The sequence below is a fragment of the Cetorhinus maximus genome, chromosome 19 (genome assembly GCF_964194155.1).
Source record: "Cetorhinus maximus chromosome 19, sCetMax3.hap1.1, whole genome shotgun sequence".
NCBI classification, from domain to species: domain Eukaryota; kingdom Metazoa; phylum Chordata; class Chondrichthyes; order Lamniformes; family Cetorhinidae; genus Cetorhinus; species Cetorhinus maximus.
The window spans coordinates 31230841-31257411 of record NC_135897.1 but is presented as its reverse complement, the minus strand read 5'-3'; the positions used below and the strand labels follow the sequence as shown (position 1 = coordinate 31257411).

The 26571-nt window shown below is 43.4% G+C and overlaps 1 protein-coding gene across 3 annotated transcripts in view; it reads left to right on the top strand.

Annotated features, from left to right (window-relative positions):
* LOC144693723 (period circadian protein homolog 2-like) overlaps nucleotides 1–26090 on the top strand; it is a 77894-nt gene extending 51804 nt beyond the window's left edge. For all 3 annotated transcript variants that reach the window (XM_078563662.1, XM_078563660.1, XM_078563661.1), the window contains 5 exons: nucleotides 1809–2629; nucleotides 5736–5910; nucleotides 9300–9489; nucleotides 20126–20276; nucleotides 24492–26090. In XM_078563662.1, coding sequence (XP_078419788.1) covers nucleotides 1809–2629; nucleotides 5736–5910; nucleotides 9300–9489; nucleotides 20126–20276; nucleotides 24492–24704 — 1550 coding nt within the window. In that variant the 3' untranslated portion in view covers nucleotides 24705–26090. The remainder of the gene's footprint in view (nucleotides 1–1808; nucleotides 2630–5735; nucleotides 5911–9299; nucleotides 9490–20125; nucleotides 20277–24491) is intronic.
* Nucleotides 26091–26571: the final 481 nt, after the last annotated feature.

Genomic DNA, 26571 nt, shown 5'->3' with positions numbered 1-26571 from the left:
GAGCCTTGGTGAATTCCTGCAGTGTATCTTGTAGATGGTACACACTGCTGCTACTGTACGCTGGTGGTGGAGGGATGAATATTTGTGGATGGGGTGCAAATCAAATGGGCTGCTTTGCCCTGGATGGTGTCCAGCTTCTTGAATGTTGTTGTTGCTGCACTCATCCAGGTAGGTGGAGAGGATTCCATCACGCTCCTGACTTGTGCCTTGTAGATGGTGGACAGGCTTTGGGGAGTCAGGAGATGAGTTACTCACCACAGGATTCCTAGCCTGTGACCTGCACTTGTAGCCACAGTATTTAGATAACTAGTCCAGTTCAGCTTCTGGTCAATGGTAACCCCCAGGATGTTAGTAGTGGGGGGTTCAGTGATGATAATGCCATTGAATGTCATGGGGCGATGGTTAGATTCTCTCTTATTGGATGTTGTCATTGCCCGGCACTTGTGTGGCATGAATGCTACTTGCCACATGTCAGCTCAAGTCTGGATATTGTCCAGGTCTTGCTACATTTGGACATGAACTGCTTCAGTATCTGAGGAGTCATGAATGGTGTTGAACATTGTGCAATCATCAGTGAACATCCCCACTTCTGATCTTATGATGGAAGGCAGGTCATTGATGAAGCAACTGAAGATGGTTAGGCCTAGGACACTACCCTGAGGAACTCCTGCAGTAATGTCCTGGAGCTGAGATGATGTCCTGTACCCATCCCACCTCTCCCTCCTCCCTTTCTTGCAGCATCCGCTACTCTCTGCCTGGCTTCTTATCCTCCCATTCCTCCTACGGACAAAGGGAAATCCCTAGCAAGGTGCTAATAACTGAGCACTTTCTTCCTCCTGGTGAACCCTATAAGGTTTCCAAAAAGTAGAGCAGCGTAGCCCTCACTCTTTTTAAACGTAATCCTTAGAATAATTGTTGATAGAGTTGGTGATGTCTTGCCCAAATGTCCGCAAAAGCCTCCCGATATGTTTCAAAAGTCTTCCCTAAACCTCCAGCAGAAAGTGATCAATAAAGGTGATGTACTTTTTAAGTAGTGCTCGAAATGATCTACAATGACTTGTTTACTCCCAGTCAACTGGTCACTATTTGGAGAGGGCATTAGATCAAGCTCTATCCATCAAATGCCGTGCAGCCTCCTTAATGAGTGCTGGTAGGCAATTTAAATGATGATCACTCCTTAACAATCCTCGGGACAGCGCAAGCTTCAACTCAGTTATCAAGATCACTTCTTGCGCTAATTGCGGGCCAAACCATTGTTTCATCTTAAGATCCATTTTGATCTCTTCAGGGTCTGACATGTCTGGGGGGGGATCCACCCCTGTTTTTGCAATTGTATGGAACATTTTGACCAGTTTTTATCAGAGTCCCATCCTTTGTGAATGACTAAATTGAACAACCCTAGTACTCAAATTGAGAAACCAATATTGAATTGCTCTTTTCACCCAAGGTGACATGAAATACTAGTGACAAGTTATTACAAGTTGATAAGCTTTTTTTCCTTTTATTCCAACATACCAATATTGTTATGATGATTTCTGTTAGTGCAACTCTTCCAAAAGTTGCTGTAGTAAGATGTACTTAATAGTTCTTGAAGATCTGTCAATCTCCAGTCCCTGACAACATTATGAACTAAGAGTGAAAGAGTTGGCTTATAGGGTCAATTTTAAAAATTATCACTTCATCAGTTGTGCTATAAATATTTGAATCAATCCCTCTGTGTCACTTTAGTCACTTATTTTCAACTGTAAAAATGTTAAAACAAAATTTGAAGTGAGTCCTTACAACCTTTCTGTTTTCTCATACTACAGGCTCTCAAGGATTTAAAGCTGGATGGAATCGTGCAGAACCTGTGTACAAAAAAGGCGGGAAGAATAAGAAGCTTAAATCAAAACGCATCAAGCAGCAGGAATTGTCTGACAGTACTGCAACCTGCACCAACCCTAAACTACCCTCCTGGTCCCCATCTGCTGTCTCTCAGAGTAGATATTCAGCTATGCCGTTTACAACAGTTATGCCACCCTATCAACTGCCTGTATTTTCTGCCCATGGAGGCATGCCTCCAGTCACTGACCCATCTCTGCCTAACTTTGAAAATGCTCAAGGTGTTCATTGCAGCACTCAACCTCCACCATACTCTGCACCCCTGGTAACTCCTATGGTGGCATTTGTGCTTCCGAATTACATGCTGCCGCAGATGAATGACACAGTGCATCAGCCATTTTTCGCAAGTCAGTCACCATTCCCATCACAATCGGCCCTTTTGCCGCAAGCTCCATTTTCTGCACAGACTTCATTCCAGTCTCAGCCACAGTTTGCATCACAACATTATGATCTACCAGCAGAAGGTGAGAAGGCACCTGCCCCAGAATCTCGAGGTGCCCCATCATGTTGCTGCACTCCACAGTCAGTAGGACCACAGGGCCACACTTCCCCTCCGTTGTTCCAGTCCAGGTGCAGTTCGCCTTTACAGCTGAATCTGCTACAGTTGGAAGAAATGCCCAAATCATCGGAAGGAATTGCATTTGTTGGAATTGTAGGTGGAAGTGGATCAATGGCTGATGGAGGAGCGATAAACAACAGTGCCAACGTTACAAATGTGGACATCATGACAAAGGATGAAGCAGAACTGGTAAGTGACCTATAGATTTAAAAAGGTATAAATTTTTTTCCTTACAATTCACGTTGGATCCTTGTGTGAATTAATTTTTAAAGGCGACGTATCTCAACACTTTTTTTTCATTTTATAGACACGGAATATTTTGTAGTGTGAAGTTCCGAGTTTTAAAGGAAAAGCTCGGTGACCTAAAAAAATCAACAGAACCAAAAGTGTATAATTCTTGTTTCAGAATTTCTTCTTTAAATTAGATTGGGTGATTTTTGTCTTGGGGCAAGGGGTAGAAGGAAGAGAAAAGAGAAAAGTAAAAACTGGCTCTAGTGACCAAAAGTCACACTGACCCAAAGCCTAAAGATATCTTTAGCCCCAGGATGAGAGAGAATAAAGGGGTCAGATAAAGATAAAAGAAAAGGTTTGAAAGCTTTGAATCTTTAAATCTTGGTTAGATTTGATAAAGGACTACTGAACTTTAAAACTGAAAAGAAATGACCAATATATGATTAGGTGAATGAGTAAGTTTTTTTTACTCCTACACCTAGGATAGTTTATAGAACCTAAGTTGAGGAAGCTGAAGTTTTCTTGTGAAATGTTTGTATTTAGCAATCCCCACAGGAAGCCCTGAATACGCCCTCTTTTCTTCAGCAGACCTGTCGGAGGTATTCTTTGACTAAGTGTTTGTTATTAATAAACACATTCCTTTGGCTTTGCCTTTTCCTTCAATTCAGTTCTGCAACCAGGCCCGTCTTAGCGTAGTCAAACGAGCTGGAATTTCCTGGTGATGTCATTGTCACTCCCTGTTTAAATATAAACCAGCTAAAATGAGATGATGGAGATCAAGTGAGCAAATAAATAGCAAGATGGTGAAAAATGTCATCAAAGAAAATGTTTAGTAAGATTTACAATTCTGTGATGATAAATTTGATGGTTTGCATTTTGGAGGGGGGGGGGAGGAGAACAGAAAATAAATGTACCGCAGGAGTTTTAAAGTTAGTTTTACTGCCATTTTAAAAAAAAAAATCCAATTTTTATAATTTTATGTAAAAAAAAGAAAATGATAAATTAATTCAAAATGGATGACTCCATACTTGCGCACATTTGAACTTTTGCTTTCCACTATTTGCCCACTCACTTAATCTGCCAATGGCAATTTGTAATTTCCTGCTTTCCTTTACACAATTTACTGCACCTCCTAACTTTGTATCATCTGCAAACTTGGATATTCAGTTCACTTCCTTCAACAAAGTAACTTGTTATATATGGTGAAAATCTGGGGGAAAATTTTCCCCCTGTTTGGTGGGGGGGGGGGGGTGGTGGTGCAGAGTGCAGGTGCGGGTGGGCGCACCTCCAATCGGCGCCCCTGATTGGGGGCATGCCGCCATTTTACATGGCGTCCGCCAGGAAGCGCTATGTGCATGCACGCGAAAGAACGCACAAATCTCCCTGAGGCTAAGTCCTGCCTTGGAGATCGGCTCGGAATTAAAATTTTTAATAGAAATGATTTAAAAAATTTCCCTGACATGTCCCTTCATGTGACACTGTCACATGAGTTGGGACATGTCCATAACTTTTATTGAAAGATTTGATAAAAATTTAAATACCCTTGTGAAACCTCATCCTGCCCATGGATGAGGTTTCATGCTTTTTCCGAAGCCCGCCAGGGCTCCCGGCCTGCCCGCCAACCTTAAGGTTGGATGGGCAGGTCCATTAATTACCTTAATTCGTTTTTCAATGGCCTCTGTAGGCCGTTGACAGGTCGGCGGGTGCACAGCTGACTCGTCTGCGCCCCTGCCGACCTGAAAATGGAAATGACGTGGGGTGAGGTCGGGAGTTCCGCCCCCGCTCACCGACCAGAAGATCCTGCCCCTAAAGTCCCAGTGTTAGATCTCTGGTGAACATCAACTAGTTGCATCCTGCCAATTGGTACATTTCCTTTAACAGCTAAACTCTGCCTCTGATCTCCTAACCCACATTGCAAAGCTTGCAAAACTGAGAGGCTTGGAAAAATAAGGACTGTATTCACTGGCGCAGAACAAGTTAAGCAAGTGAATATAATAACTATTGAGAATTATGAGACTATTTGAGAGGCCAAATAGCAACATTATTGACAAATGGATATGAAGTTGGGATTAATATGAAAACCGTAAAGGGAGAAGTTAGAAGAATACTTATTTGGAAAGAATTATTAGGATATGGAATGCACTGCAAGTGGCTATTGAAATTGGGCTTATGATGAAATTTAAGAGGGAATTTTGGTGAATATTTAAAGTTTAAATATTGGAGAATATAGCATATAAGAGAAAGAAAATTGGGTCAGAGTAGTTAGCTGTGCTGTAGAGTGAGCAACTGTTCAGGCACAAGGATATATTGTATAAAAGTGTCCCATCAGTGCTCAAGTTGCTATGATACTTATGATATTTTAGTTTGGGGACAGGAAAAATGCAGTGATTTTCACCTTTATACGCAAACTAGTGGAGAATTTTGTACAATTTGTTTGACCAGTGATTGTTTGTTTTAGTATTTTTCTTCATGATGCCACTGCCCTTTTTAATGTTTTGGTTTTTGAAATGGATATAAATTAAGTGATTCCCTCTTCATGGAAAACACAATATTCCTGAAGTGTGTGAGCAAGGGAAAATATATTTTGGTTGTACAGCTGCTTCTAGGTCCAAGAAAACAGCAATGTTTGCCCTGTATGCTAGCAGTGGTCACAAGAGCGGAATGCATCAAAGTATTTTCCACATGTAGGGTCTTGGCTAAAAGTTTTCTCTCTCACTGTTTCTTCTTTTTTTTTTTTGCTCTTTCTCATCCCCAAAATCCCATACAATTTTTGATGAGTGGCCTAAACCCAGCTCTCTGCTAATAATCTACTGTGTTTCCAGAGGATAACTTACAATATGGCAAAGCCAGAGTGCAGAGTTTACAATGTGGGGATTGCAAATGTACCTATGCCTGTCCATTACTTGATGTGGCATGTTGGTTCACGAATACTGTCTGATTCAATGCAAAACATCTGCTGAATACACTGGTCATTGCAGCAGTTTGCAATTGTGATTCATAAAATGAATGGCTGCCAGTAGGCTAAACATTTCTGAATTCATTTTTGCTTTGTTTTTTTTTAAAGGCTGTATCACCTGCTGAAGCCCAGAATAGTGATGCTCACTCAACTTCCACTGACCTATTGGATCTGCTACTTCGGGATTCTCTATCAGGCACTGGCTCTGCAGGCTCGGGGAGTGTTGGATCAACAGCTTCGGGCTCTTCATCTAATGGTTGTGGAATGTCAGGAACTGACACAGGTAACTTTGTATGAGTAATAGTTTCTACTCTAGCAGAGTTTTGAGATCTGCTTCGTTTTACCAAAGATTTAAAAATGACCACAAACTGGAAGTACCCCTCCCCCTCCTGCCATGCTTTAAATCAATATTCATACAAACAAAGACATGAGCTCACTAATAAATTCATTTGGTGGACTAAAGTACAACAGTGACTACATTTAAAAGGCACCTTATTGGCTGTAAGGTACTCTGGGACATCCTGTGGTCATGAAAAATGCTATACAAATGCAAGTCTCTTTTAACTTCTGAGTGGGTGTACCGTTGGAAGCCCAAATTAGCCTCTGTTCTGTAGGTTCACAGTTGGAGACTGTGGGGTAAATCTTGACTTTATGCAAAAGTGTAAAATGGGCAAAAGGGAGTTGGCAGCTCATATTACATCTTCATTGATTTTTACTTCCACTGAAGTGAGTGGAAATAAAAGTGGGGAGAGATGTGAATTGGCTGTTGATTCGTTATCACCTGTTTAACCTTATTGCACAAAGTGGACATCTGTCCATGTGTGGACACTCGCACAGTTTTGTCCACTCAATTAATCTGACTATGCCCCTTTGTAACTTCCTGTTTCCCATCTACACAATTTACAGTGCCTCTGCAATTAGTGTTATCTGCAAACTTGGGCCGCATCCCGTCAAATATATTACATTCACTGTATTCCTACTGTCTCCTATCTCCCAACAGTTACCAACCCATGTGACAACCAGGTCCCTGATTAGCATATTCAGGATGCCTAAAATCTGTTTTGGCCAATTGTTCAGTTTTATACTGGACAGTCCGGTTTCTTAGCCGGTCTGGCCACTCCTAAAACCAGATGGCTTTATGTCTGGTATTTTGTGCCTTAGTACACACACCACAGCAGTACCAACAGGGGTATGTGCTTGTTTCTCTCCCTGGCTGCAGAAGCCTCAAACAGACAGGGATGCAGAAACAGAAGTTAATCTTCATAATCCACACCCCGTGGGTGTCAGCTGTGGCTCAGTTCATAGCACCCTCGCCTTTGAATCAGAAGGTTGTGGGTTCATGTCCCACTCCCGGAAACCAAGAACTGTGATTGTACTCGAAAGAGTTGCAATCTGTGACTGTTGATAACTCGGAAGAGTTTACCCCTTCACCGGGAGGAAGGATTTTCCAATGTTCGAGGTGTCAGCTGTGGCTCAGTTCATAGCACCCTCGCCTTTGAATCAGAAGGTTGTGGGTTCATGTCCCACTCCCGGAAACCAAGAACTGTGAATGTACTCGAAAGAGTTACATGCGATCTGTTGATAACTCGAAAGAGTTTCCCCTCTCACCCACACCCCGTGCCCCACCAGCCCCTGGCACTGTTGTTTCTCCGTTACTTGCAATTAGGCCTTTGCCACCACAAACCGCGATTAATCTTTCTATGTGATTATGACATCACCTCCAACAGTGATGACGTTATCCCCTGTGTATCGCAGTGGCGTCTGGTATTAGTGGTCTCTGGCAGTAGTCACCCTACCTTTAGGCAGATACTGCTGGCACTCTGAAATCGCAGCTGCTAGTTTATCAAAAGGCATACTTCTGGGGACAGTCAGGTGCAAGATGTTATGCCTAGAAATTGACCAGTTGACCAGGGTGCCGTGGAGGGAATGGACCCTTCGAATACTGAAAGGGAAGGTGAAGATCTGTTTAGTGGTGGTATCACACTGGAGGAGATGGAACTGGTGGAGGATGATTCTTCAAATATGGGAAACTAGTGGAGTGGAAGTTGAGGACAAGGGAAACCCTCTCGTGGTTCTAGGAGTTGGTGGGGGGGAAAAGAGGTGAGAGTAAAATGGCGGAAAATGCATCTGACGTGATCAAGTGGGGACATTCTTGGATGAGGGAAAAGAAAGACCTATCAGAAGCGCTGATGTGGAACGTTGCATCTTCAGAACAGGTGTGGCGGAGACAGAGAAACTGGGTGGATGGAATGGAATCCTTACAAGATGTAGGGTGTGTCAGAGATTGATCATGAGATGAGAGACGGGTTGAAATTGGAAATAAAGTGGTTGATGTTTTCCAGTTCATGGTGAGAGCAGGCAACGACACCAGTACTGTCAATACTGGCTTCTGTTATGCTTTCCTTTTCCCTCATCTGAGGATTCGCCTCATTTGACCATGTCCTACCCATTTCTAGCATTTCTGCTCTCACCCTTTCCCCTCCCTCCCAGAACCACGATGGGGCTCCCATTGTCATCACTTTCCACTTCAGCAGCTTCTGTATTCAACATATTTGTCCTCCGTTGTTTCCGAAGACTCTCGCGTGACGCCACCACCAAACACATCTTCCCCTGCCCCCCTTTGGGCTATCTAAGGGTTTGTTTCCTCCACCCTGATTCACTCCTCAATTACACCCAATGCCCAGTCCCCTTTTCATGGCATCTTCCCATTGCAAAGCACCTGTCCTTTTGCTTTCACTCTCCTCAGTCCATAGCCCTAAACAGCCCTTACAGGTGAATCCGGGATTTGCCTGTACTACTTTAAATTTAGTATACTTGATTCACTGCTCACAATGCGGTCTGCTCTAAATTGGGGAGATCACACATGGGTTTGTGGAACACCTCTGTTCTATCTGCAAGCACGGCCCCAAGTTTTAAGTGACCTGTCATTTTAATTCTCCAACTTATTCTTATGCTGACCTCTATCCTTGAAATATTACAATGTTCCAATGAAGCTCATCGCAAGCTTGAGTAGCAGCACCTCATCTTTCGGCACTTTGCAACCTTCTGGGCTCGACATTGCTTTCAACAATATCAGACTGAAATCTCTGCTCCCATCTTTTTTCCTTTCGTTGCATGTTTCGGTCTTAATGTTTTTTTTCTCCTATTTTCCTTTTGGACGGCAGCTTTTCATTATTCTGTCATTCACACCTCCCCTGGACACATCTTTCGTTTCTTTACTTGTCCTTTTGACAATGCACTGCCAACACTTTTGTCATTTAACATCTCCTGTCTTTTTCCCTATCACAGACATTCCCTTATGTTCTTTTTCCCCTGTCCTCTGTTTCACCTGCTTAAGACCTATTACGTTTCTAACTTTTCCCGGGTCTGATGAAGGTTTCCCTTTCCACAGATGCTGGCTGACCTGCTGGATATTTCCAGCATTTTCTGTTTTTATTTCAGATTACCAGCATCCACAGTATTTTGCTTTTGGATTGGAGTTTTATGGAACCAGTCTTTGGTTGATAAAATGAAATAAACTCCATTTAGGGTAGATTGCATATTCCTGTGGAAGGAGCAAGCCTTGATCAACGGAATAGCCTTTATTAGTTCCATGTTTGTCTGTTTTTGAACTTTAGTGTCTCCTCTGACTATTTTCCTCCTCCTAAGTTGTGTTTTTTTAATCATTATTAGGAAGTAGCCACCTAAGCAACACCAGCAAATATTTTGGAAGCATTGACTCCTCGGAAAATGACCACAAGTCAAAACTAAGAAACAACAAGAAGATTGACCACTTCACTAATTGTGTACTCCAGGACCCAGTCTGGCTATCAATAGCAAATATAGATGAGAGAACCATGATGACCTACCAACTTCCATCGAGGTGAGTGCTGAGAATCCAGAAGGAGATTTGATGGAGCAGTTGAAGCTCTTCACGTCAGCAGTGCGTCTGACACAATCTGCAATTGTGCTGAAAATGTTACGGGGAAGCTTATTTTGCTTATTTTCACTTGACCCTTAATGTTACTGTTGCCCAATTTTTCATTGTTACTGAATCTTGTGATTTTAATTCTATTTGGACACTGCCTTGCGACTGACATTTTATATTGAAATTCTTTGCTGCGATCACCTGGAAATTGACCCCACTGAACAGGAATGGTGGGTTCTGTGCGGCACTTATTTAATGATGTTTGATAAGAGCTGCCTCTGGCCAGTAGTTTTGAAGCATAAATTTGTTAAGAAGAGATGGCTGAGGGATAAACAGATTTCACCTTTTTATAACCTTTTATGTTTTGACCTTTTGTTAGCATGCAGTTACCCAGTAATCTTAGTTGATGCCTCCTGCCTCCTCCTTCTATCCTGTAAAAAGTGAGTTTTTTGTTTGAAAAGTGCATTTCTTCACTAGAGATAGAAGGAATAATATAGACCATGTAACCTGTAGGAGAAATAGGAATGTTAAACAGCTGTATTCTGTTGAAGGAAGCAATATGAGGAAGGCCAGTGAGTGGGATTCCCCCCCACCATGCACTAAGTGTGGTGGCAGGCATGAAAAACAGCGTTCTCCCGCTGGCCGCAATGGCGGGTTTTCATGCCGTGTTGCCCGCTTCCCATCATATTAATTATGCATGCCTGGGAAACATGCTGGATCGCAGGCAGGTGGCCTCTGATTCACACCCCACCGTGAGCTCACCACTTCCTCACACTCCGGTAGCCATGTTTAAACAGCACCCATGCAGAGCTCTTTCAATGTCTGCAGCCCAGGACTGCCACAGAAGAGAGAGATGGCCCCAAAAGGGAGGAAGACAGTTGTGCCCAAATTCAGCGACACCTCCCTAGAACGCTTGCTAGATGCAGTTGACACCCACCACAATATTACTTACCCCATGATGGCCAGAGGAGACCCACCAACCTCACCGCTCTGTCTTGGGCAGCGGTGGCAGCAGTAGTCAGTGCCAATGCAGCACAGAAGAGGTCAGCCGTCCAGTGCAGAAAGAGGATGAATGTTCTCAGCTGTGCTGCTAGGGTAAGTCAATCATTTCCTCACTCTCAACTCTCACGCTCACCAACCCATCAGACATTCACTGGCATCTCAGACACTGCCAGCTCAAGGGACATCACCACTCACTCCCACAACACCTTCACAACTCCATCTGGACTCATATCCTCTGCAGTTTGCATCCTCACCTCATCTGTGGCTGCACTCACCACCCACACATGGCAGGCATCCATATCATCTGCCCTGGCATGTGTCCTGCTCACACTCCATCTTCCTTCAAACAGGACAAGCTCGCACACAATCAAAGGAAGAGGTCTGAGTGGCCAAAATCAAGGTCCTCACTCCCTACAAGAATCAAGCCATAGAGCTGGCTGGAGAGGATGTGGACTATGCCTGCAGTGATGGTAAGGTGGGCAGCGCACACCCAAGTGAAGATCCTGCACCACCTCATCTCTCGGACTACCATACTGTGAGTGCATTGTCCTGTTTTAGAATCACCTGCCATGGACTAATTATCTCTCCTTTCTTTCATAGGCACCTCCAGAAAGTGCCCGACGACACCCACAAGCAGGGCCCTCAGCTCCTGTCCCGATGACACCTAGGACGAGGAACCAGATGAGAGCACCATAGAAGACCCATCACAGCGCTCACCCACGCCCTCCAGCAGTGCAGAGAAACACACCTCAATGGGACCTAGTTCCAGAGCAGCCTCAGGGTCACAATCTGTAGCCATAGCACACAATCTGATCCACAGCAGGTGGAGGCAGAGACATCTGAGGTCACTGGCACTCGGAGTGTTGGACGCCAGGAATCTGCGGAGTCCAAGTCAGATGACAAGCCTCAGGACTCGGTCCTAAATCAGCTGGTGGAGCTGCAGTGACAATCACGGGAACATCAGGAAGAGATGTCAGCTGCATTCCTCAGATTACAACAGATGATGGATTCCATCCACATTCAGTCTGAGGTGATAGTGCCGGCATGTCAACGTACTGAGGTTAAAGCTGATAGGATGGCGGCTGCCATGGAGACCTTGGTCCAGGACCTTGATGCTCCACTGTTGCAGCAGCACTCCATCACTATAACCATTGGTGGCATCCATCAGTGGCTATGCGAGAGGGGGACGGGGAACCTCAATCTCATTCTAGCTGCCCCTTCTACTCAAGGAATGAGCTAGGGGCCCTCGGGCACCCATAGGGAGGAGGACCAGCAGCTGGTCACCCTGGGGCCATGCACCCAGTTGGCTCCAGGACTATTCGGCTGATCCCGGTCCACTTTTCCTGTGACCCCATCACCACCAGCTCTACAGGCCTAGGAGGGTGCACCTGTCACACCCAAAGCAGGCCAGGGCCCTCCATCCAGGTCTCTGCCCACTAAAGTCATCACAGCCAACATGGCGTAGTGGACAGCAGGCTGCCTGCACCTCTGCTGTGGATGAGGGAGGAGCACCAAGACGTAGTAATAGGGTTAGGAAAGTTAAAACTTAGGAGCACAACGGTGACATGGGTATTCACAACATTTATATAATGTTCACGAATATAAATAGAATCATACCCATTTCACATCCCATCTTGTCATGCCTCCTTTTTATGATGAGCTGTGTTGCTGTCAATCATGTGGGATACCATGGTGTCTCCCCCCACTTATCACAGATGTCACTATCATGGGTCTCTCGTCTATATAGTGTGCTCCCATATCACCACAGTGCCCCTTTTTCAGATCATTCTCGACATCAGTGATGCTTTATGTTAAGTGTGCTTGTGGAAGGAACCTTGTTCATGTGCTTTGCAGGGTCATGTCATGTTTATTCTTGGCTGTAAGATTGAGGCAGAGGTATTCTCTTATTTTGTCTGCGTTGTTGAAAGGTGAAGGTGTAGTTTACAAGAGGAGATGTGTTTGCACACGGAGAAGGGTCATACAACTCCATGGGCAGAATTCTCTGGTCGGCGAGCAGGGGTGGGGCCTGCTCGCCGACGCACAGGGCAGGCGTCCCGACGTCACCATGTGTCATATAGATTTTCATTTCAACCACGCACTTCAATCTGAGAGTGAACAGTTACACATCAGGCTCAAATTGTCCTGATCCTTTGAAGGATGGTGATTCCTCAGGAGCATGTGTCCTTGCTGAGATGAGCTACTAACTGGAGGAGGGAGTCCCAGCATCAGATGTCCGAAGGTGCTACCTCTTCAAGCTTCTCCCCAGTATCCCAGTCTACAAGAGCCAGGAGCTGTTTCACTATCCTCAGTGGGCTCGTAGCTATATGCCTTCAATGTGACAAAGCTGCTCAAGGAGATCCAACTCCAGCAATGAGACAGCAATATTACATTCTGTATAATGTCGATGGTGAAACTGATAGGTAACACTTGGGCCAAAGCAACTGAGGATGTTCTGCAGGTGTGCACCTAATCAGAGATGACTCAATCCTCTGTGTCACCTTCTCTGTCACATTAACATCCAGGCACCTTCAGTTAGGGATGCTGGCCTGCTTTTATCCTTACCCTACAATGAATGTGGACCACCTAAAAATGACAACGTTCAACTAATTACATGCCAGACATTAAATGCCTCTTCTTTGAGACACACGTTGTGCCCTCATAGTCAGCCCTGGCCCTTGCAAACTCCAAAATGCTCAGACACCATGAAGCCCTCAAGGTCACGAGTCATTGCTAGTGAAGAGCAGACTTCAGCTTCAGTACATTCTTGCTCCTATCCCATTGCTCCCCTCAACATTGTCTAAAGCTATGATGTGTGCTTCCAGAGCATGCTCGAAGGCTCTACTGATCGCCAAATATCACCATTTGCAATTAGCATCACTTACCTCAGCGAGTGTTTAGGTGATGAGATGCCCGGCGCTGCATCCCAACATTGTGACGAGAGCCTTGTGGCCACAATCCAGACAATTACAGGTTGAGAAATGCTCAAAGTTGTAGGTTCGAGCACCAGGGCAATAATGTGGCTGAGAGGGGCAGAGCTTCGGCACCTTGAGGTACAAGATGCCCCTACTTATTGGTGAGTTTAGCAGATGTACACTCGGAAAGTCGGAAACGCAGTTGGCAGACAGGAGCGCACATGAGCTCTGAGTTTGGACTCATAGCATGAAAACCCTGTGAGATGACAGAGAGCACATGGAGCATGATATATGACCCTTCTCCATGTGCAAACACATCTCTTCTTGTAAACTACACCTTCACCTTTCAACAATGCAGACAAAATAATAGAACACCTTTGCCTCAATCTTACAGCCAAGAATAAACATGACATGACCCTGCAAAGCATGTGAAAAACGTTCCTTCCACAAGCACACTTAACATAAAGCATCACTGATGTCGAGAATCATCTGAAAAAGGGGCACTCACTGTGGTGATATGGAAGCACACTACATAGACAAGAGGCCCATGATAGTGACATCTGTGATAAGTAGGGGGGAGACACCATGATTGACAGCAACACAGCTCATCATAAAAAGGAGGCATGACAAGATGGGATGTGAAATGGGTATGATTCTATTTATATTTGTGAACATTATATACCCATGTCACCGTTGTGAAACACTCCACATGTTTCAGAGTACCTGTTGCCAGGGAGCTTATATAGCCACATGTGTGCAGTCGATGACACCCTGCACCTGTGGGAATCTAGAAATCTCAGCAAAGCTCAGTGCTCTGGCGTCCCGGCTTGCTTGATCTCTGTAGAAATTGACGTAATTGTGGGCCTTGGCAAAAAGGGTGTCTGTGACCTCATGTATTTGTGAGTGGATGCTTGAGAGATCCCACAGAGGCCCCCAGTGGAGTCCTCCCAGTCCCCATGGTGCCAATTCCTGGAGAATGTGGCAAACATGAGTCACCAGATCTCTGGACATGCAGAGGCACCGGCAACACTGCCTCTCGCTCATCTGGAGGTAAGACATGTGAGATCTGTAAGCCCTTGATCTTGCGAATCACCTCGGCACGACATTTCTGTGAGCCTCATCCTCTGCGTCCGGGGGGACCCTGCTGCTCCTTGGCCTTGAAGGTTTTGCTCCTCCCTTTGGTGAGCCGGGTGTCTCCGTTGTAATCTTCTCCTCCTCTTCTGCCTGTATGTGATTATGCAGCAGCAATAAATCCAGGCTCTACCTTCCTGGTGGCCTCCCCCCTGCAGCATCGAAGAGAATCAGACAAGTGTCAGCATTAGCCTCCAAAGGTCCTATTTCTGTCAATGACTCGTCAGTGACTGTGGGTTCAAGGGCTTTGTTCCAGTGTCAGCAACTATGGCCAGGCAACTTGTGGGTGCTGCTTTCAGCCCAGGCGCTGGAATCCTCATTCACTGCACTCTAATACTACACTCTTTGGAGTAAACTTGAGGGAAAATGTTTAGTCAGGAAATGAGATGATTTGAGGGGAGCCTGAGGCTTCTCTTCTGACACATATCTGAAGCTTGTCCAGTCGCCCAATGGCTCTGGAGTTCGTTATCGCTCTGGGGAATTTCCACGTTGTGAACAAGGTGTTAATATAAGATCAATTAGTGCCACTTAGCGGAATTAGTCCTGCATGAACGCGCATCATTGCTTCACTTTCCTGATTTCCTGCATTGTCATTAAAAGGCTCCCACCATGTCTCAGCTGTGCATCTCTCCTCATTTGGGAATGCACAGTTCAGTTGGGTTCCCCCTTAATCGCGCCCCCCAGTGCATGCACCTGTCCTCCAATCCATCCTCGGAGCCCTCACCAGCAGAGTTACCCCTCATTTTAATTTTGTATTGCGCCATCGCTGCAGGTTGGAAGATGGTGATGTTAAGCTTTCACTACTTCTCCCATCATCGCAGAGGAGCTTAATGTTAGGTTTCCCTCCCTCAGACCTCTCAATCCTCCTCCTGTATTCCTTAATCCCGTTGTAGGGGTAGACTTACAATTTGCTGCCTGGGTCTGAAACTGGTGTTAAGGAATTGGCTGTGTTGGGAAAAATACCTTGTCTTTTATTTCGGTTGACTTCCTAAAAAAGAGAACGAGGCAGTTTCTGTAATAGGCAGGTGATTGACAAGGCCAGTTTTACTCTTGAGTGGCAGGTTGAAAATCTATCCCGTGGTCTCTAACTGCAGCAGAGTCATCACTGTTGGAATGACAGTACACTCATGGAAGGTAAAAAAAAAAACTAGATCCATTTTCATCCTGAGAGCATGAGAAGTTGGAATTGCATATGTTTGACAGGAATTTTTGCAACTAGGTCTCTGTGTCATTGTAGTGCTTGTTATACTCCAGCATTTAAATTTCCTCTTTGTCACTTCTCTTGTATAATTTCAAAGCCATGGTCAGTTCCGTTTTTTACATTAAAATTGCTGCCCACATGTGTTGACACGGCAGTGATTGAACGGCACTCTAGGTGGTCAACAGTGATGGACATCAAACATACCCATAATCTCATCTTCATCCAACATGACCACATGCCAGGCCAGGCTCCCCATGTGGAAATTAGTCATAAAACCTGGATGATTTTATTTTAATTTCATTTCCCTTTCCCACGACTCCAGGCCCTGGGCTCCTGAGCATGTTTTGTGGTGCTCCAACCTTTGCCATGGGTGAGATCAACAAACTCTGCACTGAGGATTAAACTTTGCACCAGTACTAATCTGCCAGGACAGTCTACAATATTTCTATCTGTGGTTAGATGATTGATCCCTGATTGCAATGTACTGTAAAGAATAGGAAATACCTGGGGCAGAATTTTGTGCTTGGCGTGCAGGCTCGGCGGGGGCAGTCAGGAAGCTGACTGCCACCCACGATCAGGCCCGGAAGGCAATTTCACACTGGCGGGCCAATTAAGGCAAACCCGGCGTGAAACATGAGTGGCAGCGCAGAGCGCTGCCTGTGTGGGCAGGGGGGAGCGCAAGCCGGATGAGCACGACCTTGGTGCGTGCACACTACATAATCTCCGAGTCAGAGAGCTGCCTCAGGGAGATGAACTGATTTCTGTCACATGAGCAGGGATATGTTATTAATGAAAAAATAGAGATTTTTGATTTTTATTTGCTTTTGGATGAGGTTTCCAAATAAGTGCAAAGACCGCTTGGCCTTTTCGCCTGCCCGCCAACCATAAGGTTGGACGGGCAGCAAGAAATTTCTTTTAATTAACTTTTTAATGGCCTTAATCAGCCTTTTAATTGTCAGGTGCACTGCCGACTCTGGTGCGCGCCTGCCGACCGAAATATCGCGCACGCCTGACATCATCGCATGTCATTTTACTCTCAGTCGGGCGTGTGCCTGCCCGCCAAGCAAAAGATTTTACCCCTGGTGGCGAGTACAGGATAGTCTGGTAATCTAACCTTTGGTTTTGGATAATATCAAAGAGCTAGCACCACGTTGAGCAGGTTATAACCCTCTGAACTCCGGAGACAAGAGAACCATTTTCCAATCATTCCCTGCTATCTATTAGAAAGTATGCTTTATATATATAAACGGGTTCTTGATTTATGGTCTGTTTTTATGCCAACATTAGTTGTTAGTGTCAATGCTATCGATCTGTCGTCCATGAGTTGATACACTTCTTGCACAAAAAGATAAGCAATTTGAAAATTACAGCAGGTGTTTTGGAAATCATCTGTATTGAATGGAGTTACATTCTGCTTTTGCATGTACTTTTTTTTCCAAATAAGAGTGCTTTATGAATATTACAACCTTGAGACAGCAATCCAGCAGATATTGACATTTTTTTCAGTTGCTAAATGTTTTAGTTATGTGGTAATTTGACTGAGACTTATTCCCCACATTTATATTTCTGACATTGCAATAACTTTCTGCAGATGCATACAAGTGGCATGATGGAATTTACATTTGAAGATGTAAAATTGTCCAAATAATCTAATTATGATTCTCCTGATGGTAGGATGGAGTTGTAAAAAAACATACAAAAGATTGTGGCTGTAAAATTGGACAGACCCGAAAGCTGGATCAGAGATCCTGATGCTGCCAATGCAGGCAACGTGCAAAGTTCGTGTTGCCTGCTAATTTAAGTAGCTGTAGTGTGCAGCCACTCAAACATTGTGCTTAAAGGGTAGGTGCATTGTGGGTGGGGAAAGTGCTGGAAGTTATTCTAAACATGATTTTGCTGTGGGGAGAAAACAATAATGACACAACATGGCAAGTGTTGGCTACAAGGTTTTCTGATGCTGTATTAGGTGTTTTGCTGCACAATGTTGAGAGGAGAGATGTTGCCTATCCACATGAGACCAGGAAACCCTTCCATGGTGTGCCTGGAGTCTTAGGCCTCGAGGACCTGGATGCAGTGCTGGATAAAGCTCAGTGACCTTGCACTAGTGATCAAGGGCAGTGAATGCATTTTCAAATGCGACATTCAACCAACTGTACAGTTAGCCTAAGCACAGCTCAATGCACCACAACCCCATAACTCACCTATCAATGATCTCTATTAATCACATTCGCGCCACACAAGTGTCAGACAATGACCATCTCCAACAAGAGAAAATCCAACCACTGCCCCATGATGTTCAGTGGCATTACCATCACTGAATCCCGCACTATCAACATCCTCGAGGTTACCATTGACCAGAAACTGAACTGGAATAGCCATATAAATACCGTGACTACAAGGGCTGGGAATCCTGCAGCAAGTAACTCACCTCCTGACTCCCCAAAGCCTGTCCACTATCTACAAGGCACAATTCAGGAGTGCAGTGGAATACTCCCCACTTGCCTGGATGAGTGCAACTCCCACAACACTTGAGAAGCTCGACGCTGTCCAGGACAAAGCAGCCCGCTTGATTGGCACCACATCCACAAACATTTACACTCTTCACCACTGACGCACAGTAGCAGCAGTGTGAACCATCTGCAAGATGCACTGCAGGAATTCACCAAGGCTCCTTCAACAGCACCTTCCAAACCCACGACCACTACCGTCTAGAAGGACAAGGCCAGCAGAGAGATTGGAACACCACCAACTGGAAGTTCCCCTCCAAGTCACTCACCTGACTTGGAAATATATCGCCGTTCCTTCACTGTAGCTGGGTCAAAATCCTGGAACTCCCTCCATAACAGCACTGTGGGTGTACCTACACCACATGAACTGCAGCAGTTCAAGAAGACAGCTCACCACCGCCTTCTCAAGGGCAACTAGGGATGGGCAACAAATACTGGCCCAGCCACTGAAGCTCACATCCCATGAATGAATAATGAAAAAAAACAACTCGTATGTAATGCTCATAGCTTCACTTCACCCTCACACATTAGGCACTGCTGCAAGCCTGACACCCATATACAGCTTTCACACAGTGCCAGCTTTGCAACCATCACAGGCACATCACCCAAATATACTGCACTACGTTCACTAACACATTTCATTCTCTCTCTCTCTGTCTCTCTCTCTTGTAGGACAAGGAATCACATAGCTGGAGGCAGTGGGTTCTAACCGGTAAGGGACAGGCACGGCTGCATGTCCTGCTCCCCATGGAGGAGATGGTGCTGGTCATTATTGGCATGGTTATGACTGAGACAATGGCCGGTGGCAGTCAGAAACCATTGAAGATGATGGTATCCTCATACCTAATCCACCTTCTCACAACCAACCTCCCTTATCCCACAATCTCTCCTGAGTTTCAAGCTGAAGGTGGTGTAAGCCCCACTCTTGCTTTTTCCCTTCCCTTCACCACGCCCTTACCCTTGTGCCTTTCTCCTTTCAGATACCTAATTACCGAAACCGGGCCAGGCAGTGATGGAAGATCAAGAAGAGAGTGATGAAGAAGAAACACTGCCACTCACTCTCGCACTCACAATCACCAGTTCAAACACTGACAGGTTTAGCTGTGCAAGGTTGAGAGAGGGCATGAGTTGGAGAGATTCGCTCCAAAATGTCAGCACTGGCATCAGATCGGTATTACACACTGATTGATGTCATGATCTGTCTCCTCTACATACTTCCTGTGTATGCTTTCTGTATGTGTGCTAACACCCTTGCCAAAATGGCATCCAGTATAGCTCAATCAGAAGTGTGCATGCACCATAGATGCCATTGAAGGCTAAACAAAATGCTTAGTGCTGAAAATATGGGGACTATGGAGCCAAATTTCACAGCCTCTAGTTGCTTCAAATATTGGGAAATAAATGGGAAAGTACGACATCAAACTAGCTTGGTTGAGTTGAGATATGCCTACAAAGTAGGATTTAGCATTACAAACCTGTTAGTATTACTAGCATATGAACAGTTAATGTCTTCATCTGAATTTATTCCTGTTTTTATCTTGAGTGTTAACACAATTATTTAAAATGGATTATGCCTTCACTAGAATGACTGAGTTAGAAACTGACAGGTGAAGCATCACTTGTGAGGATTGAACAAAGAAATTTCAGTGCTGAAGTGTGATTTTTTTTTCCCTTGTTGACTTTATGGTATTTTGTAGTGGTCACCTTGTTAAGAGACTGCTATGATTTATATGTTAAGTATAATTATCGCTGACAGGTTTGCTTTTAGTATTTTGTTATGCAATTTTATCTACAGTTGTTGTGCAATCAGCATGCTGATCATAATTGTTGCAATTTAGGGACATTGAAACAGTTCTAAAGGAAGACAGAGAAAAGCTGAAAATGATGCAGAGAAACCAACCCAAATTCACAGAGGACCAGAAAAAAGAGCTTTCTGAAGTATTTCCCTGGTTTAAGACAAATATGCTACCAAAGACCTTGGAGATCACAGTAAGTATTTTTTTTCCAAATTTCCTTAATTTAGTTTGGTAGTAAAAGTGAATTATGTCCACCCATTTTCTCACCTGCCCATATTCAGTGCTTTCAGATAAAGCATAGTACAGCCAGTGTTCCAGTAAGGTTCCCTCCTTTCTGTCCCAACAATATGCCTTAAATCTAATGTCTTAAGAACATAAGAAATAAGAGCAGGGGTAAGCCATTTGGCCCCTCAAGCCTCCACCAGTCAAGAAGATCATGGTTTTTCTGATGTGGTCTTAAAATGCATTTTCATACCTGTCTTCCTTAACCCTTGACTCCCTTGTCAATCAAAAATCTGTCCAACTCCGCCTTGAATAGATTCAATGACCCAGCCTTTACTGCTCTCTGGGGAAGAGAATTTCAAAACACTAATGACCTTCTGAGTGAAAAAAATCCTCCTCATCTCCTTCTTAAATGGGACAACCCTGCTTTTAAAACTGTGCCCCCGAGTTCTAGATTCCCCCCAAGAGGGGAAACATCCTCTCAGCATCTACCCTGCCAAGCTCCCTCAGAATCTTATATTTCAATAAGATCGCCTCGCATTCTTCTAAATTCCAATGAGTGTAGGCCCTACCTGATCAACCTTTCCTCTTAAGTCAAACTCCTCATCCCAGGAATCAGCTAACCTTCTCTGAACTGCTCCCAATGCAAGTATATATCCTTCCTTTGTGATCAAAACTGTACACAGTACTCTAGGTGTGGTCTCATTAAAGCCAACATTCCATTTGCCTTAATTACTTGCTGTACCTGCATGCTGACTTTTTGTGATTCATGTACAAGAACACCCGGATCCCTCTATACCGCAGAATTCTGTAGTATTTTTTTAAAAATATTCTGCTTTTCTATTCTTTCTGCCAAAGTAGACAACCTTGCATTTTCCCACATCGTACTCCACCTGCCAACTTTTTTCCCACTCAGCTTAACCTACCTATATTCCTTTGCAGACTCTTTGTATCCTCCTCACAACTTGTTTTCCTACCTATCTTTGTATCGTAGTAAATTTGGCTACAATAAAATCTAACCCTTTTTCCAAATCATTAACATAGATTATAAATTGTTGAGGCCTCAGTTTGTCAACCTAAAATGATCAATTTATCCCAATTCTGATTTTTGTTAGTTAGCCAATCCTCTATCCATGTTGATGTATATAGGGAGTGAGATATATGCATATGCATATATAAATAATATATACATATAATATTTGGACCAGGCTGTAATGATGTCATGAGCTAAGTGGTCCTGGCAGAATCCAAACCAAGTGTCATTGAGCAGGTTATTGCTGAATAAGTGCCGCTTGATAGTACTGTCGACGACATTTTCCATCACTCTGTTGGTTATCGAGAGTAGACTGATGGGGCAGTAATTGGATGGGATGGCTTTGTCCTGCTTTTTGTAGACAGGACATACTGGGGCAATTTTCCACGTTGCGAGGTAGATGCCAGTGTTATAGCTGTGCTGGAATAGTTTGGCTAGTGGTGCAGCTAGTTCTGGACCATAAGTCTTCAGTACTATTGCTGGGAAGTTATCAGGGCCCTTAGCCCTTGTAGTGTTCAGTGCCTTCAGCTGTTTCTTAATATCACATGGAGTGAATTGAATTGGCTGAAGACTGGCATCTGTGATGCTGGGGACCTTGGGAGGAAGCCAGGATGGATCATCCACCTGACACTTCTGTCTGATGGTTGCAAATGCTGCAGCCTTGTCTTTTGCACTGATGTGCTGGGCTCCCCCATCATTGAGGTTGGCGATATTTGTGGAGCTGCCGCCTCCTGTTAGTTGTTTCATTGTCCACTACCATTCACAACTGGATGTGGCAGGACTACAGGGCTTAGATCTCAACCGTTGGTTGCGGAATCGCTTGACTTTGTCATTTGCAGGCTGTTTCTGCTGTTTGGCATACAAGTCGTCCTGTGTTGTAGCTTCACCAGGTTGACCCCTCATTTTGGGGTATGCCTGGTGCTGCTCCTGGCATGCCCTCCTGCACTCTTCATTGAACCTTGGGAACCATCTCTCTTCCCTTTTGCTTGATTTGGGGTGCTTCTCTTTAAAGCCAGCTCCAAAAGATACAGTCAGCAGCCACTTCCTTAATGAGTGCAGCTCCCCTTTAAGGGGACCAGACTGCCTTTAAGAGTTGCAGGCTCACTGCAACATGAGCTAGCCATGCATGTTGCTGGACCCCTCCAACATTTAACCAGCCAGCGGCATGTGCCATACTCAGCTGAACACTGCAATCATGGAAATGAGAAGGTAGCACAAAGTTTGAGTGCTGGCTGCCTTAATAGGACAAGGTGTGAACTGATTGCAGATTGCGACCTCCATGTTCAAAAATAGACGCAAAATCAATTTATGACCCAAATATTCTGGAAATATTCTGGTCAGGTAGGATCTGTGGAGAGAGAGAGAAACAGAGCTAATGTTTCAGCTCACTGATCTTTCATCAGAACTGGAAGAAGTTAGAAATTTCACATCCAACCATCTACCCTGTTTAAGAACATAAGAAATAGGAGCAGGAGTAGACCATGGCCCATCGAGTTTGCACCACCATTCACTATGATCATGGCTGATCTTGGGCTTCAACTCCATTTTCCCACATGCTCCTCACATCCCTTAATTACCCGAGAGACCAAAACTCTGGCTGTCCAAACCTTAAATATAATTTAATTATTTCTTCTATCCCAATTTTCCTTAGTTTTGTACTCGCTCAAAAACAGTTAAATCTCTCCTTCTGTTCTGATGGTAGATCATTAACCCGAAATGTTTCTGATCTGATCTGGAGTGTTTCTGGCACTTTCTGTTTTTTCTTTACTTAAACGTTTTTTGTTTTGTCCTAAAACATACCAAACTAAAGATAGGTAGAATATTTCGATATTTGGTCTGATTCTATGAAATCTTCAGTCTGATGTTTTGACCATCAATTTGAAAGCTTCAGTTCTAATGTCAAAATTCAAATTTGAACCCAAGTATCACAATCTGTTTTAATTTGCGGTGTACAAAGATGATGAATTTTGCATGAGAAGTATGGTCATCTCACCATAGCAATGCCGCAGGCCTGGTTCCACAATTGTGTTCAAATTTCCGCAACATTCTGATTTCTGTGAAAAAGGTCTGAAAAGTGTTATTTTTAAGAAGAAATTGAGGTTTTACAGGTTCTACTTGTGAACCATTCTTCATCGTCCCTGGGCCAAAATCCTGGAACCCCCCCCCACCTCCCCCCCCTTAACAGCATCGTGGGATTACTTTCACCATATGGACTACAGCAGCTCAAGAAGGTGGCTCACCACCACCTTCTCAAGGGAGTTTAGGGATGGGCAATTAATGCTGACCTCGCCATTGACACCCATATCCTGTGAATAAATAAATGGATCAATCTGGAGTAATTACTCCACTTCTCTGTAGAGAACGCAATCAAAAATGCCATAAGATTACAGTTTCACCTGATTTCTTATGGAGTGCTGTTGTTCATGCTTCAGGTAGTCTGTGAAATGCACTAGTTCGAATGCACAAAAAAATCACTGTTTAAACATTGAGAATTGGATCTGCTTGATAGAAATCAAGGGAGAAAAATAAATTTTGATAAATGAAAAATAAATTGACTGATACTAGAACCGGTTGCACTGGTTATTGACAAATAATGGAATATAAAAAACGATGAACAGGTTTATTATACGTATCTGTATGTAAGGAGAATGGTGCTGATCAAATAGAACCACATATGATTCAGACAGGCATAGGATTTTGCTGCAGCGTTGGAGAAGCAGCCAATGCACTTCCTGTTGATTCATTTTGCGAGGTTTATTCCAACACTATAGAGCTAACAGGGACAAATAACCATAAGGTCGGCAGTTTTTTAAAACAGACAAAGTTAAATATCACCATGGGCCCAGATGATTAATTTTTTACATGAATCTGATCTTGGTGTCAACAAACCTTTTTTTGATTACTAATTATGGAATTAATTTGGGGTTGGTCAAAAACGGGCAGGTCTCCAGTTTATTAAATTCAGGAAGCGTGTTCTCTCTGAACAATTAAAACGTGTAAGGACCGAAAGGAAAGAAATGGAGAAGACAAAATATTTTAAAAGAATTGTAATCTTTTATTCTAAAATATGATTTTGGTTGGCAGTGGATATAAGATATAGAATTGCATCAATCTGATTTGGTTTATATTGAATTCTAACTCTTGTTAATTTAGGATTTGGTTTGCTGGGAGAAAAATGCGTCACAAAGCAACTCAGTGACATTTGATGCAGAAATCCATAATCTAGAGTTAAATGGATTGATGGAACCAAGCCACGATGTTGGCTATCAGCCCTTGAACTTTGCAACTGAAGAGCAAAAACATGCAGAAATAGCAGCTACTAATCTGGAAATAGCAACAAGCACATTTGGAAAGTCTGCAAGTTGAAAGTTTTTAGACTTGGCAAAAAGGACTTCTGCTGAATAGGTATGAATGCACAAAACTCCTTTTTGGGAGTTTCAAGAAATTGCATCTCACCTTAAATGAAATGTTCAAGCTGAAGAAAAGTGCAAGATTTATGGAACTTTTTTTAAGCGGAGGTATTTAAAAGCATAAGATGTGTTGCTTCAAGTTGAATTATTTCTAAATGTAACTGCAGGTTTTAATATATATTTGTGGAGTCTGGTGTTATTGTACCTGACAAACCTTTAAGTATCTATGTCTATTGTAAATGAGGCACTAGTGTTTCTGAATGTATCTAGTCTTTTTGCTATCTAATCATAAAACTATTTTGACAGTCAATTGTTTATGTATTAATTTCACCATATAGTTAAATATTCTTGTGGAATTTTGTAATACCTTTTACAAAATATGCTATCTAGTTGCATTAAATTTGTAGTGGGTTGGGTGGGAAAGAGCTTTGTTCCATGAAGTCAAATATTTTAACAATGTTCCAATGGTTGGAAATGTACACTGAGATGACTGGATACTTGGTGATGAGCTATAAGTGTAATTGTGATTTCAACTGGTGTACAAGCAGATCCCTGAATTTGGACAATCAACTGTAGCCTTTAACTCAGTCATTCTAATTCTGGATCTTCATTGGATCTTAATTGGAATATGCACCAAAGCTGGTATTTTGAACATTGGACCTCATTGGGACGGACAAGCAAGATGTACAACAGCAAATATTTAGAGAAGTGTAATTACAGTGACACACCAATTCAGAACCAAAGAAATAAACAGTGGACCCAAGAAAGGCTAAAGTAAACAAAAATGAAACATGTAGATAATTTTTCCAATCTTAGAACCCACAGGACAAGGAACAGTCCAGTGCTTCGTTAGATTCTCTCCTAAATATTGTGTTCTAGCAGTTGTGAAAGAAGTACAGTCATGTAGCAGTTGTGTATTTGAGGTAATATGATGTAGGACTTAACTCTGCACAGTGTCACATCACAAGATGTAAATGGTGTTTTACCAATTTATAAACTTTCTAGCTTAGATTTTTAAATAAGTCCTGTTTTCATAAAACATCCTAATTGTCAGCTTTCCTTATGGAAATTAAAACTTTATGCATAACTTGTCCATAAATGCTAGAAATTTTAAAAGTTATCTCAAATAACATTAATGTGATGTGAAATGTGATAATTTTATAAAATGGTGTTCTACAATTTGCCTTATTTGACATTGGGTAGCACAATTAAGATATTAGATGTTAATTTATACTCCCGTGTCTGGAGTTTCCGGGCAAGAATGCAGATATAAGGAAGGAATTCCAGATACTTGCTGATCTGTAAGATTTCTAGTGTCCAATAAAACTTGGAAGTTTTACTGTAGTATGTGCAATATCTCTTGGTCACGCACCTAAAGCACAGGCATGTGAATTATGCACTGCAGCTATTTCTATTGGCTGCTATGCTCCTACTCTTGGCCAGTTTACTGACTTCTCCTTTTCTTTCCTGCCTCCAGTGTTAAATAGTTTTCTTTCTTTTGAGAGAGTTTGTCCCGTCTCCTTCAATTAGAAAGTCCTCTATTATTTTCAGTGGCCCCACAGACAAATAATAGTGACGTGTGATGCAGAAGATGGGAATGAATGTGATTTGGCATTGTGGGTTTTGGAGTTCACCAGTCAAAAAGTGGCTTGCTTCATAAAATAAATTCGTTTCATCTCAGCTCTGGTTTTAAACTCTATATGGATATGTCAAACTACATGAAAGAAAATGTGGGAATGTATGTACTACTTTCCCTTCTTTCCCTTCTATCCCGTCCTATAGAGGAGAGAGATAAGAGTACTAGATATGGAGAAAGAGCACAT